This window comes from Cladophialophora yegresii, assembly GCF_000585515.1.
Source record: "Cladophialophora yegresii CBS 114405 chromosome Unknown aczIN-supercont1.7, whole genome shotgun sequence".
Taxonomy (NCBI): domain Eukaryota; kingdom Fungi; phylum Ascomycota; class Eurotiomycetes; order Chaetothyriales; family Herpotrichiellaceae; genus Cladophialophora; species Cladophialophora yegresii.
This window is the reverse complement of record NW_006913051.1, coordinates 2,088,320-2,105,524: the sequence shown is the minus strand read 5'-3', so window position 1 is coordinate 2,105,524 and position 17,205 is coordinate 2,088,320. Positions and strand designations below refer to the sequence as shown.

The following is a 17,205-nucleotide window of genomic DNA, read 5'->3' as shown; positions in this document are numbered from 1 at the left end:
GTTGTTACACAAGAGACGCAAGGGACGCACTATTAAGCCGGCGCTGCTTCTGGGCGACTTTCAACAAGGCAACGGCCGCGTCCTGGGCTGCGGCTGTACGGCAGAAGAGCCAGTCACAGCTTCATGTCGCTGCAAGGCAAACACACTCACCCGTTCTGGAAAAGGCTTCACCTAGTGGTCTTGGGCTCGAGACGACGTGCACTTGGCAACCCTCCTGGCCAAAATCGAGTCAGCCTCACGGCTTGACGGAGGGGTACGCCAGGTCGTGTCACCAAGCCTCAAATAATGGCCGCATCCACCTCTCGCAGGCGTGCGAAAAGGCTGTCGCGTCCTTCACTCCGAAGTCCTATGCCTCGAGTCCATTGTCATGGACGGCTCTCTACAGCGACGTGCCTCTCAACACAGCGGCTGGAGTGACGACGAGAGTCTGTTCTCTGAGAATGAGGACCCCAACAGGATTGTCACGCGGGCGCCGCAGAATCGCTTCAAACTCGGCTATCTCGCGGTCATGGGCCTGGTGATTAATCGGATGATAGGTACGGAGTGCACTGGTCGCCTTCATTGCGCGATGAACAGCGGACTGACAGTCTCAAAGGGACCGGTATCTTTATGACGCCGGCCAGGGTGGTCCAAGGCACCGGAAGCACAGGAGCGACATTGATGTTCTGGTTTGCCGGTGTGGTATATGCATTCTCGGGAGTGCACGTATACATCGAATATGGCCTCAATGTCCCGCGCCGGACAATAGAGACCACCGAGCGAGGAGTACCTCGATCTGGCGGCGATCTGAACTATGTACGCACCACGCTTTCTCATTCTCCGCTAGAAAAGACCGCGCAAAGGACTGACGGACGCTTCGCAGTTGAAATATGTTTACCAGAAGCCGACGTATCGACCGGACACTCTCATGTTCATCGCCTCCCTCTTCGGCATCTCGTTCATCATCCTGGGCAACATGGCCGGAAACGCCATCAGTTTCGGCGTACGCGTCCTGGAAGCGTCCAACACCGAAGTCACGAACGGGGCGGTTCGAGGCATTGCCGTGGCCGTGTCCGTGGTCGCCGGGTTCATCCACACGTTCTCACGGAAGGGTGGCATCCTGCTCAGCAGTGTCTTTGCCTTGATCAAGATCTGCATGATGCTCTTCATCATCGTGACTGCCATCTGCTACGGCCAGGGCACATTCCCAGACATCCCTGACAGCAACATCGACCGCGATGAGACCTTGTCGCAGAACCTCTCCCCAGCCCACGCATTCAGCCAATCGTCATCCAGTGCCAACGGGTATGCTCAAGCGTTTCTCGCCATCATCTTTGCGTTCGGCGGCTTCGAGCAGCCCAACTACGTGCTCGGCGAGATCAGTCGGCCTCATCGGACCTACCCCATCGCCATGGCCGCGTCCGTGACTATCGTGTGTGTGCTCTACATGGCCGTCAACGTCAGTTACGTGAGTGTTCCCACCCAGTGCTTTCCACTTCAAAACCAAGCTGAGTCGTTCCCTTCGTAGATGGTGGTAGTGCCGAAAGAGATCCAGCTCCAGCAAGGCGCAAGCGTGGCCGAATCCTTCTTCCAACTGACCTACGGCGCCCTGTCGCCGGACGACCACACCGGCGCTCGGATCTTCAGCGCCTTCCTCGCCATTTCCAGCCTGGGAAACATCATCGTCATGACGTACACCGCCGCGCGCGTCAAGCAGGAGATCGCCAAGGAGGGCCTCCTGCCGTGGCCCAGGTTCTTCGGCCAGAACAAGGATCTCTCCTTCGGCCGCCTCCTCCGGTGGGCGCAACGCAACGAGACCATCAGCAAGCTGTTCGGATCCATCCTGCGTCTCCGCTGGCTAGCGCCCGAGCATCACTCGGAACGCACGCCCGTCGGCGCGCTGGTGCTCCACCTGCTCACCTGCATCATCCTCTTGTTCGCCACCTACGGCGCGACCCCTCAAACCGCATACCTTCTTTTGACCGGGATCGCCGCCTACGTCGTGAACGCCTGCTTCGGAAGCCTCCTCGCCGCGGGGATCCTGTACCTCCGATTCAGCAAATCTCGCAACTGGCGCCAGAAGACCCCCAACATCCACCCGTGGCTCAGCGTCGGCGCCGCGACCATCTATCTGATCGGTAACCTCTTCCCGATCATCACATACTGGGTCAAGCCGGAACAGCCGCTCTCCTCGTCGGCGGACACAGTGGACACGACCACCTCGGCGCTGCCAGTTTCGAACACCGTCCTCCCCGCACGGACGGCCCTCGCCTGGTTCGTCGTCCCGACTGTCGGCTGGGCGGTGCTGGGGCTTGCCGCGCTGTGGTGGCTCGGTGCCTGCTTCGTGGTGCGTCGCATCGAACGCCGCACGCACACGGAATTCACGATCCAGAAGGAATATGACTATGACGAGGATCCGCTCGGCAGTGGTGCGTTCGTGCAGGTGCACGAGACGGTCTATCTGAGCTGGAAGGGTAAAGAGATCCTCAGAGACATGACGGCGCTTGGCCCCGCAGGTGTGACTGGGAATGGAATGACCGAGCAGCCTTTTGGTGGGTATTCGGGAGTTGGTATGGGCAGAGGAGGAGGAGCGGGAGGCGGAGGCGGGTTTCCAGGCGGAGGCGGTGCCCCTGGCGGTATGCACGGCATGAATGGCATTCATGGCATGAGCGGGATGAACGAACACCCCAACGACTATTACGGACGGTACACGTGAAAGCAGGACCATCAATGCGCGGAAGACAGCGAGGATCGAAGAACCAAATAGGCCGCGTCTGATCCTGTATTATAGGGGAGGATTGGCACTCACTGGGTTGGGTCACCGAAGCCTCTCCCAGGGTTCGTTGTTGATTTCGCCAGATTCATGAGGCCCGCCCGCTCGGCCCTCATGCCTGTACTCTAATACCACATATCACACCAAGACTGCCCTGGCGCGAGGCACCTCGTACTACCCAAATTCAAGTCCTTGTCATGCATGCATGGGCCCTTGAAGAGAAGCAGACAAGGTAATTAGATGGGCTGGGCGATGATCGGTTCTGTCACGCTACGTCACTTCTCTTGGTGGGAATGGAATCGTCGCTAAAAGCTCTGTTCTCTAGTTCTACGTTCTATTCTCTCGTACGCGCGGGATTTATGGCAGTCTATGCGGGAAAGCTAGGCACTTGCACTTACTGGGCTCCTGATTTAACGGCCCTGTTCATTTCGCATATTAGTAAGTCATGGGAAAAGGACCGCCTGTTCGGAATCGCTAGAATCGGCCTCAGGCAAGGATCCGCAAAACGGAAGGAATGTACAAGAGCAAGAGCAAGATCCAGATCAAGATCAAGATCACGAGGACGAGGACGAGGTAAACCTCTCTTTTGAGGTGATCAAGGTTTCGAACTTTCAGCTCTCTGCTCTGCTCTGCTCTGCTCTGGCTAACTCAGCTCAGCTCAGCTCCGCGTGGAATGTCATCGCGCGTCCTTCAATCGACTCGGCGCATCCGGCCATTGATTCACTCATTATGTAACTCACTCAGGCCCTTCGTAAACCCTGTGCGTCCCTGCAACATTCGAGAAGTCATCCTACCATTTCGTACATGTACACAGCAATAGCCTCCGCCCCAAACCGCAAATCATTGAGTCTGGCTCTCGATGAAATCCAGCGCATTCTCCTTCGTCTCCTGCCTGATACTACTGACGTTGTTCCCGAACCGCACGCCAAAGCACATGTCCGCGACCCGCAGCATTTCCGGCCGGAAAGTGGTACAGATGAACTGGCCACCCACCGGTCGTCCGTCGCCGTCTTCAGGCTCCAGGTCCGCCCGGTTGGCCAGGTACAGCAGGTGATCAGCGACAGCCGTGCGGTACTGCGCGTCGAGATTGGCGTCGATCTCGTCGAAGATGTAGAACGGGGCCGGATCTGTCGCCTGGATGGCGAAGATGAGGGCGAGACTGCAAAGACCTGGTGGGGTATGTGTTAGCTGAGATCACGAGGCCTCCACATGGGACGGCGACTCACTCTTTTGCCCGCCGCTGAGCTGTTGGATGCGCTGCTGGTCGTCATGCTTGCTGTTGAAGCTGACGCTGATGCCCACGCCGGTGTAGTTTTCGACGCCGCGCTTGTTGACAGGTTCGGCGTCTGACTCTTCGTCCTCGTCTCGTGCGTGTCCCTTGTCGGTCTTCCTCTGGATGACCAGGCGGCCACGACCGGCTGGCACCAGCTTCTGGAAGACCTCGGCAAACGCTTTGCTGACTTGCTTGAAGGTGCGCTCGATGGCTTCGTCCTTTCTCTGGTCGAGCACCTTGATGAGATTCTCGATTGATTTCTTCGCCGCCTCGAGCTCCGTTCTCCGGCTTTCCAGCTCCTCGCGCTGCTTCATGGATTTGCGGTAGTGTTCAAAGGCATGCTTGTTGACCTGGCTATACTTCTTCAGCGACTCCTTCGCCTTTTGCAGCTTCTTCACGATGGCCTCGGAGCTGGTGGTCTGGTATCTCTTTCGCAGATCCTCGGTGATGGCACCCAATTCTCGGATGTTCTCGGCACACTCCTGCTTCGAGGCAAGAAGAGCAGCCTTCTTCTGGACCGACTTTTCCAGGCGCCGCTGATGTCGCTCAATGGCCTTGGCGAGTTCCTCTTGGTGTCGTCTCGTCTCAGCTGCTTGGTTCTCAAGCTGAGCAATCTGGGCTGCCGAACTTTCCAGCCGATCTTCAAGTTCGTCCAGGTCTTTCTGCACGGAATCCAGCTCTTTGGTCAGACGTGCCAGCTCCGCCCTCTTGGAGCGCAGAGTACCACCCCCCTCGCCCTCTGCGTCCATGTCATCGCCTTCGAGAGCCGCAAGTTGTGGTTTCAGGCTCGAGTTGAGTCGGACCTCCAAATCCGCCTTTCTGGTCTCGATCTCTGCCCTCGAAGCGGATACATCATTGTACTCGCGCCTCAGCTTTTGGATGTCTGCAGTGAGCTTCTCAAGCTGCTTCTCTTCAGCTGGTGACAGTGCTTTCTTAAAGTCTGTATTCAGCTCCGCTTGATCAGCACTCTGCTTGTCAGTCAAAATCTTGACCTGCGCGGCAATGGCTGCTTCCTGCTTCTGCTTGGCCTCAAGGTCATCCCTCTTCCGCTGTAGCATTTCCGTCTTATTGCGGATCTCCTGCCTCAGCAGCCTCTGATTCCCTTGTGATTTGTTCTTTTGTTGCTCGAGCACTTGGGCTACGCCCATAGCCATTGTGATGGTCTGGTCGATCTTCTCTATCTTCCGCTTGTTCTCCCTGCCCTCGGTCCTGACAGCCTCGAATTTCTCGCGAGCAGCCATAACCGCTTTCGTGGCCTTGAGCCTTGACGAGCGGACGTCGTGGTAGCCACCGGTCAGAGCTCCCTTCTTGTCGGATCGATCGCCTTCGGGTGTCACAGCTGTCAGGCCATGTGTCCTAGCGTACTGCGCCGCAATGCTGAGGTTCTGAGCAATGATGGCCTTTCCGAAGACTTGCTGAACGGCCTTTTCGTACATCGGGTCGTACTTGATGAGTGACATGAGTGGTCTCGCATCTTGTGCATTGGGAATATTCGCCGTCTTTGGCTTCAGTCGATTGAGCGGCATGAAAGTGATACGACCGGCTCGTTCTGTGTTCAGAATCTCCATCACTTTCGTGGCCGTGTCATCGTTGTCGACGACATAGTGGAAAAGGGAGTTGCCAGCCGTGACCTCTACAGCGGTGTGATGCATAGGGACATCAATCAGCTCGGCAAGCGTACCGTAGCACCCGTCAAGCTTGTACTGCTCCTTGATTCGCCGCACGGCATCCAGACCACGACTGGTATTGCCGTCCATCATATGCGACAAATTTCGCTCGGCTTTTCGTAGATCGTCCTGGACACTGGCATATTCTGAATCGAGCTGGGCCTCTCTGCGCCATAGCATCTTCCGCTCGTCCATGAGCGCTTCCTTCTTCTCATGAGCTGCTTGAATTTGTCGGTCGGTGGAATCATCCTGGCTCCCGAGTCGTTGCTGAAGACTTTCGATCTCCTTCTCAAGAGCAGCAATAGCCTTCTGATCCTCGGCGATACCCTCGGCGGTCTGCATACGAGTGGCTTTGAACCGAGATAGTGACTGGAAGGTGTCGTCTATTTGTGCTTGCAGCCAGGCGTCCCGATCCTTCTTAGTCTTGAACCGGGCGCTTCGTCCTTGCTTGTCATATAGCCGCTGCTGTATCGCAACTGCTTCCTCCAGTCGTGTTTTAACCGCTTGTTCCTTTGTGCGCTCGGCATTAAACTGTGGTACGATGGTACGAAGCTCTTCCTCAATTTCTTCTATCTGGCTCCGCACTTGCTGTAGCTCTTTATCACGGGTCTCCTTGGTTCGCTGCGCCGCCGCCTGTCCATGGACGAGATTTCGCTCCTCCAATTCGACTTGAGCTCTTGCTTTGGCCTTTTCGCGCTTTTCTTCCTCGAGTTGTCGCTTCTGAAGGCGCGCCGTCTGGACTTGCTGGTTGAGCTGTTGGATCTGGTGGGTTATCTTGGCCAACTCATCCTCTCCTTGGGCATAACGGTCGCGATTCTCGTCTGCGTCATCTATGCCTCCGACGCGCTTTTCCTCTAATTCCGCCAGGGCTCTATTGATCTCATCCTGCTCCCGATGGAAGAGGGTGTATTCCAGGGCGCGTTTCTGGCGATCGGCATCTTGGAACTCTCGCAGCTCCTTCTGCTCATCCTCGAGCTCCTGTAAACGTTCATTGATCTGGTCAAAGGTCTGGTCAATTGCGGCCATCTTGTTGTTCGTGTCAACCATGATCTTCTGGGACTCTTCCTTCTTTGCGACAAACTGTTGTGTGCCAGCGACGCTCTTCAGGACATCCAGACGTTCCGAATCTTTCATATTGGTCAATCGTGTGATGCGACCCTGAGGCACGATGTAGTAGGGATTTGCGCGCGAAAAGCCCGCATTCTCCAGTAGCTGCATCACATCTTGTTTGGTTGCGTTCTTGCGATCGAGAGAGTATTCGTCTTTCTTGAGGCCAATGGTGCGGCGTAGGATCAACTCGTCGTTACCCGTGGGGAAACGGCCATCTGAGTTGTCGAAAACGATCTCGACGTAGGCCGACATGACCGCGGAGCCGGAACCTTCGTGGATGAGGGCCTGGCGCTCTTCTCGACCCATCTGAGAGTAGGCATCACTGAGGACGAAGCGGATCGCGGCGAAGAAGTTGCTCTTGCCTGAGCCATTGCGACCGACAATGACATTGAGTTTGGGCGAGAACGGGTTGACCACTGTTTGATTCTTGTAACTGCGTCGCATATTAGAACCCACGCTCACTCATTGCGCGCCTCCGACACGCACCTCTTAAAGCCTTGGATCGTGATCTGTTTGATATGCATCTTGACCCTAGGGGAGCTTAGGGCGCGTCAAACCAATGTCGAGGAAAGCGGAGGAGAAGTGGGAGAGCCACGAGAGCACAGCAGTCGCCCGCAGGACGCGAGACCCATCAACGCGCAGCGCGATGGCGATGGAGCACCCCAGGATTATGTAAACTGCCCCATGTGGTGAGCTATACCCGATACAGTAACTGTACGCTATTCAATGACCCAGCAAATAATTCTTAACCACTCACCTACCGCTCATCCACCACTGGAACTTCTGCAACCTGACCACTTCTTGCCCAGAGAATGCACGCTTAGCGTCCAGTGATGATGACGCTATCTTGACTCCGATTACCGTTCAACGCAAGTTGCAAGGGTAATTCCCTCCGAATATAGCGGTAGGCGCCGCCGGTTTTGGCCCTTGAGAGTCCAGAGCGCGGAAATTGGCGTCCGTCTTCCCCTATGTGCTTCACCTCGCCAGTTCTGAAGCGCTGGGCTCTATGATGCCACCCCCAGTCTTCTCTAGGCGCGAGCCAGCGTTACCTGCACCATCAGCGCTCCTCGATATCTCCTTCACCATATCCACCAACGTGTAAGCTCGATCGCGATGCCACTGTCCCACGGGGATCACGTAGCTGGCTCCGCACTGCACAAAGCCCTTGCGCGCCCAGTACGCCGCGTAGAATTCCTCCACCACCTTGACCCACAGCCGAACTGGCCCCTCCGTGACCTGCGCGAGCAGCCGTGCCGATAGACCCTGCAAGCACCGCTCGACGAGCCCGCGGCCGCGATATTCAGGCAAGCTGCGCGACGCGGCGGGGCCGATCTCCCAATCTCGCGTCCCGGCATCGGGGGCAGTGGCGCGGTCGTCGTCGTCGTCGACGTCCTTCCGTCGCCCTTTCCACCGCTTCGCCACCACCACGGCGACGGGGCGGTTCTCGTGCCGGCTGTCCTGGATCACCGCGCACAGGCCGTCTGTGTCGAGGTCGCGCGCAAAGTCTTCCGCACTGGGATACCGGTCCAGGAGACCCTCGGATTCGCGCCCCTTGTAGGATTCGTTGATCAGCGTGCAGGTTGGGACGAGGACGGCATCGCTCCACAGCTCTGGCGCCGTGAGGACGCGGAGAACGAGAGGCGATAGGGCCATTTACGGGCGAAGGGCGACTGGCGACTTTCACGGGTGATTTGCTGCGCTCTAGATTCGAAGGGCTTGATGGAACTTTGTGGTTCTCAAAGTCGAAGCTCTCGATATTTTATCCTTGACATTCCCTCAATTGACTTTACGACGACTAATTAAACGGGCCGTTGCCAAGCCTGTCGCAAGGCGTAACAGCCTTGATGTGGTCGGAGTAGATCATTGTTTTGAGGCCAGGATCCTCCGTACCAAAGCACCATAACGAACCGACCCTGATGACTATCGAGAAAGCCCAGGCGACTTGAATCCCCAATCTGTAAAGTCACAGACGTCTCCCATCTGCGCGATCAGCAACACGGACATAAACGCCTGTCGGAATGGTAACTACGCCATTCATGACGCGATCCAAGTGGCCTTCGGATCATCCAACGTAAACTAGACCGCCACAAAGTTAGAGTTGCTTCGTCGCGTGCACAATTGAGCTCAGCGTGCTCGGCTTCTCCTGTGTCAGCTGCGGCGAAGGTAACATTCAACCTCAACTAACGAACGAGTCACGCATGGAGTCTGCTTTGGTGGTCTCTATGGCGCGTACAAAGCTCCACTGGATGACACTAACATGGAATGTACCGCCATCCGATAACGAACGACCTAGTCCTCCTACCTTTGCTCTCCAGCACTATGCCGTCTTGCTGCGTTTTATGACTAACTTGAACCTGCAGCTGACAATGATGCTCGCTTCTGGTCTTTTGCTTGCTTAGGCGATCAGGCCCCCTAGTGAAGGTGCTTGGGACGAACCCACAGGATTTTCCTAGTGACCTGCCAAGGTACCTTGTTCAGGCCGCTCTCAGTAGAGATGGGGCCGACGTCTATATAATCCCCCAAAATCAGCATTGAGCTTTCGTGTACTTTTTCGCAAAGCAGTTCACCTTGGAACAGTTCAGAGGAGCAGCATGTCCAAGCATCCAGCAATGGCGTCCACTCCCAAGTTCAGCATCCCCCCAGAATTTCAGGCCCAACTCGTCCATATCGAACCAGAGGACAAGCGCACCAATGAAGATATTCTGGCTTCATTGGAGCAGTACACACCCATCACATCTGAAAAGAACATCTGGGCCTTCTGGGACAAGGGAGTTCGAAACATGCCGGCCTGGTGCCAACGCAACGTCGCCGACTGGGTCAGAATCTGTGGGCCCACGTGGACGGTCCGTATCCTCGACGCTGTCCCGGGATCACCCACAAACGCCCTGAAATACATCTCCGCCGACCTCCTCCCAGAAGCATTCGTCAAGGGAACCATGACGGGAGTATACACTGGACCCCACAGCTCGGACTTCCTGCGCGGAGCCTGTCTGTACTCGCACGGCGGCGTCTACATGGACACTGGAAACATGCTGATTCGCGACCTCGACCGCGTGTGTTGGAACCAGCTCGTTGATCCAGGTTCACCGTACGAGGTATGCGTACCTATCATGTACGCGACGGTCATGGCCAATCACTTCGTCGCAAGCCGCAAAGGTGACCCATTCATCAAACGCTGGTGAGTAGACCTCGGATTAGAATCCAGGGGGAGCTGCCCCAGGCTGACAATGACTCCCCAGGCACGAGCTCTTCGTCCACCTGTGGAAAGACCGCCAGAACCACGACGGCCTGATCTACCACCCGTTGCTCGCCTTCGCCCTGACTCTTACCTTCGAAGAGTCCCAACAGGCGAACTTCAAATGGGACTTCAAGGTCGCGCCACAGACTGTGATGGAGTACATCAGCCAGGTGCTCTCGTGGCAGCGACTCTGCATGCTCGAGGATGCGGGAGACGGCTTCAACGCAACGGGATACTGGTTGAACAAGGTCCTCGTCTATGACTCCCTGCAGGAAAACTGGGCCGCGGAAGCGACCATCGGATTCGGCGGGCGGGTGCTCTTCAACGCGCTGGCCACGAGGCTCGACGCGCCGAAGGACTCGGACGAATACCAGACGGCATACAAGCTCGTGTGGAGGCTGTTGAGCGAGTCGACACTGCAGAAGATCACGCACGGCAAGAATCTGACGCATACTCCTGCTGCAGGCGTGTTGTGGGAGGAACGCGGAAATGAAGACAAGGACCACGAGCCAGGGACTTTCGCCGAGCTGTTCAGGTATGGCACGGTGCACTTTCGGCAGACCAGGGAAAGCATTCGCTACGTGGAAGCCGAGAAGCCGGCGACAACACTCAAAAAGGGGTTGCTAGAGCCTTAGAGACCAAAGAAGGACCCAAGCAGGGTACAATTGGACGCTCTACCGTACGTTTCCCAGTACCGTTCGGATTTTAATAATGATTCTAAAATCGCGTCTGTTCAGTCTAACACATCACGTTGCTGCCGTCGCCGCCTCCGGCGCGCTCAACACTGCCGGTCTCAGACTGATCCTATACTTGACTAGTTCCGGATCTTCGTACTCTGCCATCCACATCGGATCCATTGTGATCTCCCACTGTTTCATCCGACTGATAAGCTGGGCCTGCGGGTCTTCAAGCGCTTTATACTGCGGAGTGTTAGGGCACGTCGACGTTTTAAACAAGAACTGGAACAGAGAAGTGGCAGGAACGGTGAGGTGAAGTGAATGAAGTGAAGGGGTTGATGCGAAAGCTAAGTCAATGTGAAGTTCAAGCAAGCACTCACCATCCTAGCGTCAGCTTCCTTCTTCTCCGGCGTCGCCATCGCGAGCCATTGCTCCATCTTGTGCTCCTTGGCCACATCATCAATCACCCAGATTCCCAGCGGGTCGTCGCTGTATCCGCCCAGCTGCGCCATACGCTTATTCTCGATCGAGAACTCGTTGGTGAAAGTGAGCCATTTCTCGCGCCGGCGCTGGGCCCACGTGTCGAGCAGCGTGTCAGGGGCCTTGCCGTTGATGACGGCGGCGAGGGCGCGGCCGAGGGGTCCCGCGTCGAGGAGACCTGTTGTCAATCCCAGACCGCCGATGGGGTTATTACTCTGCCGATGTCAGCTAGTCTAAAGGCAGGCTGAATACTGCAGGGCTCACTCACATGCGCAGCATCCCCGGCTAGGAGTATCCTTCCCTGCCTGAATGTCTTGGCACACCTTTGGTGCGGCTTGTACTTGTTCAGCTGGACCAGCTCGTACTCGGCCGGCCACACGGGGAAGATGTGCTTGTAATGCTCGTCCAGCTCTGCCCTGATCTCCTCGTTCGTCAAGCCGGCCCGGATTCCGAAAGCCACGCGCCAGAGACCCGTGTCGTCCAGGATGGTCACGACCGCCCAATGGACGGGATCCATGACGATATTCGCGGTGTTGAAGCCGTGTTTGAAAAAGTCGAAGCGGATGTTCGTGGCGACAAAGTCCTCTTTTGGCCAGGAGAAGCCCTCGAACGGAATGTTGGAGAGTTTGCGCACAGAGGAGCCGGCGCCATCGCAACCCACCAGCCAGTCGCAGGTGTATTGCGTTTCTTCACCCGTGGTCGGATCCACGGCCACCAAGGAGACTGTAGTCTGCTTCTCGTCCTGCGAGATCTCAACGACCTTCTGGTTGAAGCGGACTTGCGAGTTATATTTCGTCGTCAGGTGCCGGAGAAGGATCGCTGCCAGTCTAGGCTGCGGACAATTGATGCCAGAAGGGAACAAGCTGCCTCCTTCCTTCTTCTCCACGTAGGCGACCTTCTTGCTTTTGATCCAGAAAGAAACAACGTCATTGATTACAGATTCCTTCTTGACATCGTCCAGCGTCCCTGTCTCGAGCAGCTCGGCTTGCGCACATGGTTGGTACGAAGCAGCGCGAGGAGACTGGTCGACTTGGTGGTTTCTCTCGAGTACGAGCACTGGGACACCCAGCCGTGCAAGATTGGTGGCCGTGGTCAGGCCGACAGGGCCGGCACCGACGATGATGACACGGTGGTGTTCTGACTTTGCAGGACTTATCGAGCCCATCTTGTATAAATATGCAAAGACGTGATAGGCGAGATTGACGCAGCTCGTTCGCCGACGAACCCACCAAGTATCTGTACTCGGTCCTCGTACAGATCCTCGCCGTCGTTCTCCAAAACCCCACAAACTCCTTCCCCACACATTCAACAGTAACCGATTATTGACGAGGCCCACAGCCGACCTGACCAGATGGGAAACGGCAAATGCACCTACTCCACTCGGTAATGGCGGCAGGGTTCGAACATGTGGGGGACGGCCAGACATCCATATGAAAATGCTGTTTCTCGACTGACGTCCAGTAGTGGTCAAACAGTGCTGAGGGCCCATAGTGTTGTACCAGTAAGCAAGGATTAGACAGCAGACATCAGGACTCGCACAGTGCTGAAGCCCAGACTTGACCATTGATCGTCGAGAGATACCAGGTTTAAGACAGCAAACTTGAAAATTAGACGCCAGGCCTCTTACTTAAACCGTCAGACCTCAGACTCAAACCCCAAGCTCAGACTCAGATCTCAGAAATCATGGGTGAAAAGAATCCTGACCCAATGGTCGAGAGATTCCTCGGGGATCAACACGACAGCCAACCTGCAACCGACCCGCGGACGAACAAAGAATTGGCCGCTGCCTTCAAGGACAAGAATGTCGTGATTGCCGGTGCCGGACGGGGTATTGGAAGAGCCACGGCCGAATTCTTCGCACATACGAACATCAAATCAATCAGTCTGATGGCCCTGGAACTGAACGAGGTCGACGAAACGGCCAGTATATGCAAGAGAATCAACCCCGATCTGCAGACCAAGACCGCGGCATTCGATGTCAAGGACTATGCGAAGACGGAGCAATTCATCAACGAGGTGGACAAAGAATTCGGCAAGATTGACGTGGTCTTCGCCAACGCAGGTCGACCGCCGCAGTGGCTCGCGACCTGGGAATCCGACCCCGGCATTTGGTGGGATACCCTGGCCGTGTCGCTGCAAGGAGGGTTCAACTTCGCTCGAGCCGTGCTTCCGATCATGCGGAGGGAGAAGGGCGGGAGCATCGTGTTCACCTCGAGCGCCGGCGCGCACGTGAGCAATGGCATGGGCAGCTACGCGCTGGGAAAGCTGGGCCTGGTACGACTGGCTGAGATTCTGCACCACGAGAACAAGGACGCAAACATCAAGACGTTCGCCATTCATCCGGGCGCCATACCGACTCGGTTCTTCCACGACTTCAAGGACGCGGCAGAGGGCAATATCAAGGACAACAGCTATGTTTCCAAATCGATCCCCGGTGAGGAGAAGTCGGCGAACACGGCGGTCGGTTTCTTTAAGGACGTTACGTGGGACACGCCGCAGATGCCGGCAGGGTATGTGGTAATGCTTTCGAGTGGAAAGATGGACTTCCTCTCTGGCAGGTATGTTGATTGCTCGAGAAAGGTGGAATCGTACGAAGAGGAGCAGCAGAAGATCGTCAAGAACGATCTTCACCGCGTCAAGTTGGTGGTTGACGCAGAGACCAAGTGGTTCATTCCTCCCGCCAAGGAAGAGCAGCCGTTCGCCGGAGCGTGATTGAGTCACTGCGATGGAAGCCACAGATGAGCATGGGTGTCGGTGTGAGCATGGTGAGCATGAACAAGGCACTGGCAAGGACGAGTTCGGATATTGAAGCAGTGGCATCTGGCTGGCATCAGTGGTCCACCGTAGCTTACCTAAGCATCACTTGTGCAAATGACGTTGAGGATGACTTGCATGAGACCCACTTTAATTTTCGTGGCGATGGTCACAAAATGATTGAATCGATCCCTCATTCACCTTTTGAACCGATCCATGCCTGGCTTGCCATAGTCCCTCTATTACGGGTATCCGGACACGGCACAATAATCAAAGTCAAATAACACGAACTACAGTATGTCGACTCCACCAGCCAGAGGAATCGCCGACGGCCTCGCCCCGCTGCACACTTACATCCCCAATCAAGGCTACGTGCATGACGATGTAGCGCCACCCCGCCGGAGAATAACCCTCGGGCAATTCATCCAAGACGACGAAGACGGGGACGATGAGAATGATGAGAACGACAACGGCGACGGCGGCGACGGCGACGGAGATGTAGACCCCCACCAAGACATACCCCGCGAGGATCTCCTCGACCCGGAAGACCTCGCAACATCCAACCCCGGAGACCTGACAAAATCATACAACCGCCTCCGCCGCCTCGACGACGCCACTTCCAACCCCAACGTCCCGTCATGGCAGTATCCCAAGACAAACCCGCAGCAGAGGTCTTCGAAGCAGGACCAGCTCGACCTCCGCCATCACGTCAAAAACATGAAACTTACCGAAGACGATCTCCTGTCTGGGGCCACCGGGGGAGGACAGGGCGGCGGCGGCCGCCGCGATCGCGACAAGAGCGAGCGCGCGACGGCCGAGCAAGTCCTCGACCCGAAGACGCGGCTGATTCTCTTCCAAATGATCCAGAAGGGCATCGTGTCGGAGATTTACGGCACGATCTCGACGGGCAAGGAAGCCAATGTGTATCATGCGGTCTCGATCCCCGAGGACGCCGCGCAGGAAGACACGCACGTCGCCATCAAAGTCTACAAGACGTCGATCCTGGTCTTCAAGGACCGCGAAAAGTACGTGACGGGCGAGTTCCGCTTCCGCAAGGGGTTTCGTACTGGCGACAACAGAGCCATGGTCAAGCTGTGGGCGGAAAAGGAGATGCGGAATCTGAAACGCATCCACGCCGCGGGGATCCCGTGTCCTGAACCACTCTACCTGAGGAGGCATGTGCTTGGGATGAGCTTCGTTGGGAACGGCAAAAAGGGCAAAGCGGCGCCGCGGCTCAAGGACGTCGAGTTCGAGGACGGGGTTGCAAAGTGGCGGGCCGTCTACATCGACGTCCTGGCCTACATGCGCGTCATGCTGCAGGTGTGTAAGCTCGTGCACGCCGACCTGAGCGAGTACAACATGCTGTACTTCGACAACACGCCCTACATTATCGACGTGAGCCAGAGCGTCGAGGGCGACCACCCGCGCAGTTTGGATTTCCTGCGCATGGACATCAAGAACGTCAACGACTTCTTCAGCAGAAAAGGCGTGCACACGCTGTCTGATAGGAGGACATACGAGTTCATCACACGAGCGGCGGCCTCGGGCCCTGAGAGCTGCGCACTGGACGTCTTGCGCGGAGAGATCGACACGTCGATGGCCCAACGGACAGACCAGGACCAGCACGAGGACGAAGTCGACAACGAGGTCTTCCGCAAGCAGTATATCCCGCAGACGCTGGACGAGGTGTACGACGCCGAGCGCGACGCAAGGACGCTGCACCAGCAGGGCCGCGACGCGCTCGTGTACAAGGACCTGCTTGCGCCACTGAAGGGAGAGACAGATGCGCCCCCTCCATCGCAAGCCCACGATGGGGAGCAAGATGACGACGAAGACAGGGACGGAGAGGGTAAGGGAGGCGCTCGCATCGAGCCCGCACGGGACCACGACTCCGACGTCTCAGGCTCAGGCTCAGGCTCAGGCTCCGCGGGGGAGAATGACGACTCCGAAGCCTCGGTGCCTGGTCGACCCCGTGGCAAACGGTTCCAGGACAAGGACGAGAAAAAGGCCCACAAGGACAAAATCAAGGCGGAGAAGCGCGAGAAGCGGGCGACCAAGATGCCCAAGGCCGAGAAGAAGAGGCTGGTCAAGGAGTCGGCGAGGCGGAAGCGGTGAGAGATAGCTTGCCGTGAGTGCGCGCGGTAGCCTCAACACCACAAGTAGAATCTTTTCAAAGGCACGAATCTTCAAATACGAGAGGCCTCTTACGGCTGGAATGAGTTAACGCCAACGTCGTCTTGCAAGCCGCCTGTTGAAGCTGCTGTTCTCTCGTATAGTACAAGCGTCAAGGACGTTGTGAGGAGATTGTTTACGGTTGCTGCGTATCTAGCTACGATCACACGACTATCGTCATACTGTGAAGGGATGAGGCTAGGCATTCGAAGAAGAACGAACAAACGCTAGGTACGCAGAGAGATCTAACTTGGAGGTGCACAAGATGTTGGTGGTCTCTGTCCGAGGGCCTACATACCAAATGCACCGGAAATGTTATCCGGGCTGTCTTGCTTGCCCCTGGCATCATCGAGGCCGGATCGGAAGTCTATGAAGCAATGCACTTACTAGTGATAGACCCACGACGCCGCTCCTACAAAATACAGTCGGACAGAATTAGAAAGTCGTGATATCGAATGTACTCCCCCTCGTAGCTGTATAACGACTTTGAGAGAAGATCCCTCTCTCCGACGCCTTGTCCAAGCCGATTGAGCGCACTGGCAACCACGTTCACGATCACCGAACGAGCTGCTCGAACTCCGCCAATCGAAAAAAGTTTCGGGTTAGCAGAAATCATCCAGCAATCGTGCATCCAACGTCTTCGAGGTTGCAGAATATGGTCTCACCCCACGGGCCGCGTGGTCCGTTGTGAGTTGGCCACTCGGCTCTTGCGGATTCTGTAGGCAAGCTGACTTGAAGCTAACATCTTAGACGATCGCAGTGGCGAGGCTTGGCTACTATAACAGCAGCTAGGGCCGTCTTGTACTTTCTCCGGTATGGCCCTATTTTTAGAGCAGACAGGGAAGACCAGAAGAGGGTCACTGTGGGGGAGGAGTAGAGTTGAAGGCGCCAAGATACGACAGAGCTGGACGGAAATTGTGTGTTATCTCTCTTTCACTTTGAGAGGCGTCTCCGTTGTAGACTGCCAGAAGGCAAAGATTGCGTCTGTTTCTTGAGGACTGGCAGTTGAAGAAAGCGACGTCAGTGTCACAACAATGGAGCGTCCATGACCGGTGAAGTGGTGTCCTAATCAACCCAGGTCA

General features: G+C 56.3%; 7 protein-coding genes across 7 annotated transcripts; 4 read left to right on the top strand and 3 right to left on the bottom strand.

Annotated features, from left to right (window-relative positions):
* Positions 1-367: 367 nt before the first annotated feature.
* Positions 368-2,695, top strand: A1O7_09866 (uncharacterized protein; the record flags this gene model as incomplete). Its single annotated transcript, XM_007763851.1, has 4 exons — positions 368-536; positions 596-795; positions 863-1,447; positions 1,508-2,695. The coding sequence occupies 4 exons, from the start codon at positions 368-370 to the stop codon at positions 2,693-2,695; spliced, it is 2,142 nt and encodes a 713-aa protein (XP_007762041.1).
* Positions 2,696-3,592: 897 nt separating this feature from the next.
* A1O7_09865 (structural maintenance-chromosome 3 (chondroitin sulfate proteoglycan 6)) lies at positions 3,593-7,326 on the bottom strand (the record flags this gene model as incomplete). Its single annotated transcript, XM_007763850.1, has 3 exons — positions 3,593-3,921; positions 3,979-7,235; positions 7,289-7,326. The coding sequence occupies 3 exons, from the start codon at positions 7,324-7,326 to the stop codon at positions 3,593-3,595; spliced, it is 3,624 nt and encodes a 1,207-aa protein (XP_007762040.1).
* Positions 7,327-7,777: 451 nt separating this feature from the next.
* On the bottom strand, positions 7,778-8,455 carry A1O7_09864 (uncharacterized protein; the record flags this gene model as incomplete). Its single annotated transcript, XM_007763849.1, has 1 exon — positions 7,778-8,455. One exon carries the CDS (start codon positions 8,453-8,455, stop codon positions 7,778-7,780), a length of 678 nt encoding a protein of 225 aa, XP_007762039.1.
* A 956-nt stretch (positions 8,456-9,411) lies between these two features.
* Positions 9,412-10,675, top strand: A1O7_09863 (uncharacterized protein; the record flags this gene model as incomplete). Its single annotated transcript, XM_007763848.1, has 2 exons — positions 9,412-9,980; positions 10,042-10,675. The coding sequence occupies 2 exons, from the start codon at positions 9,412-9,414 to the stop codon at positions 10,673-10,675; spliced, it is 1,203 nt and encodes a 400-aa protein (XP_007762038.1).
* Positions 10,676-10,786: 111 nt separating this feature from the next.
* On the bottom strand, positions 10,787-12,362 carry A1O7_09862 (uncharacterized protein; the record flags this gene model as incomplete). Its single annotated transcript, XM_007763847.1, has 3 exons — positions 10,787-10,960; positions 11,098-11,412; positions 11,466-12,362. 3 exons carry the CDS (start codon positions 12,360-12,362, stop codon positions 10,787-10,789), a joined length of 1,386 nt encoding a protein of 461 aa, XP_007762037.1.
* Positions 12,363-12,880: 518 nt separating this feature from the next.
* Positions 12,881-13,909, top strand: A1O7_09861 (uncharacterized protein; the record flags this gene model as incomplete). Its single annotated transcript, XM_007763846.1, has 1 exon — positions 12,881-13,909. The coding sequence occupies one exon, from the start codon at positions 12,881-12,883 to the stop codon at positions 13,907-13,909; it is 1,029 nt and encodes a 342-aa protein (XP_007762036.1).
* A 339-nt stretch (positions 13,910-14,248) lies between these two features.
* On the top strand, positions 14,249-16,066 carry A1O7_09860 (Atypical/RIO/RIO1 protein kinase; the record flags this gene model as incomplete). Its single annotated transcript, XM_007763845.1, has 1 exon — positions 14,249-16,066. The coding sequence occupies one exon, from the start codon at positions 14,249-14,251 to the stop codon at positions 16,064-16,066; it is 1,818 nt and encodes a 605-aa protein (XP_007762035.1).
* Between the last annotated feature and the right edge of the window lie 1,139 nt (positions 16,067-17,205).